We start from the raw sequence: 675 nt of genomic DNA on the forward strand, positions 1-675 counted from the left end.
CCGTGTTCAATTCATATTCTCATAATATCTAAACAGAATACTCTTATACGTATAACACATTCATTTTAACTTAGACTAATTTGCGTTCAAAAAAATTCATAGACGTTATTAGATAGACCCAATATTGCCTTAATAGTGTTATTAACTTTTATAATGGTTTTATAAAGATATACTGACGTTGTGCTTAAAGTATTTTTACCAAACAAATTTGATTCTGCCTCACTCTTTTAAGAACTACATTATACTATAAGCTTATTCATTAAATTAATTAACTGGTATATTGTATTTTTAGGCTGTTTTGTGTGGAAACATTGAGATACAAACCACAACATGCCAGGCCAACACAGCACAGCACTGCTACCTTCAACAGTGATGTTATCCCGAGTAGCAATTTGAAGGTGCAACGTCTGTGTATTTACACGGTGCTTAAAAGACCGTTCATACACGGTGTGAGCACTGTGCAGCTTCAATAAACTATAACATTTATGCTAGGAAGGGTTGACGGTGTAAGAATAACCAATCAATAAAAGTGTTAATATATTCTTGGGTTGAATTGCGTGTGTAAATGTGAAAAAAACACGGTGAAATAACTGTGAGAAAATTGTTTCAAGTGCGCGGTGTTCTCAGTGTGCTATATAATAGAGGCGAAACCGTGAAACATATTTATAGGTATTT

General features: G+C 33.3%; 1 protein-coding gene across 1 annotated transcript in view; it reads left to right on the forward strand.

Annotated features, from left to right (window-relative positions):
• Nucleotides 1–473, forward strand: part of LOC100574446 — a 6,114-nt gene extending 5,641 nt beyond the window's left edge. Inside the window, exon 3 of the mRNA XM_029492541.1 lies at nt 293–473. Coding sequence (XP_029348401.1) covers nt 293–473 — 181 coding nt within the window. The remainder of the gene's footprint in view (nt 1–292) is intronic.
• The last annotated feature ends 202 nt before the right edge of the window (nt 474–675 follow it).

The sequence above is a fragment of the Acyrthosiphon pisum genome, unplaced genomic scaffold (genome assembly GCF_005508785.2).
Source record: "Acyrthosiphon pisum isolate AL4f unplaced genomic scaffold, pea_aphid_22Mar2018_4r6ur Scaffold_21676;HRSCAF=24574, whole genome shotgun sequence".
Classification (NCBI taxonomy): domain Eukaryota; kingdom Metazoa; phylum Arthropoda; class Insecta; order Hemiptera; family Aphididae; genus Acyrthosiphon; species Acyrthosiphon pisum.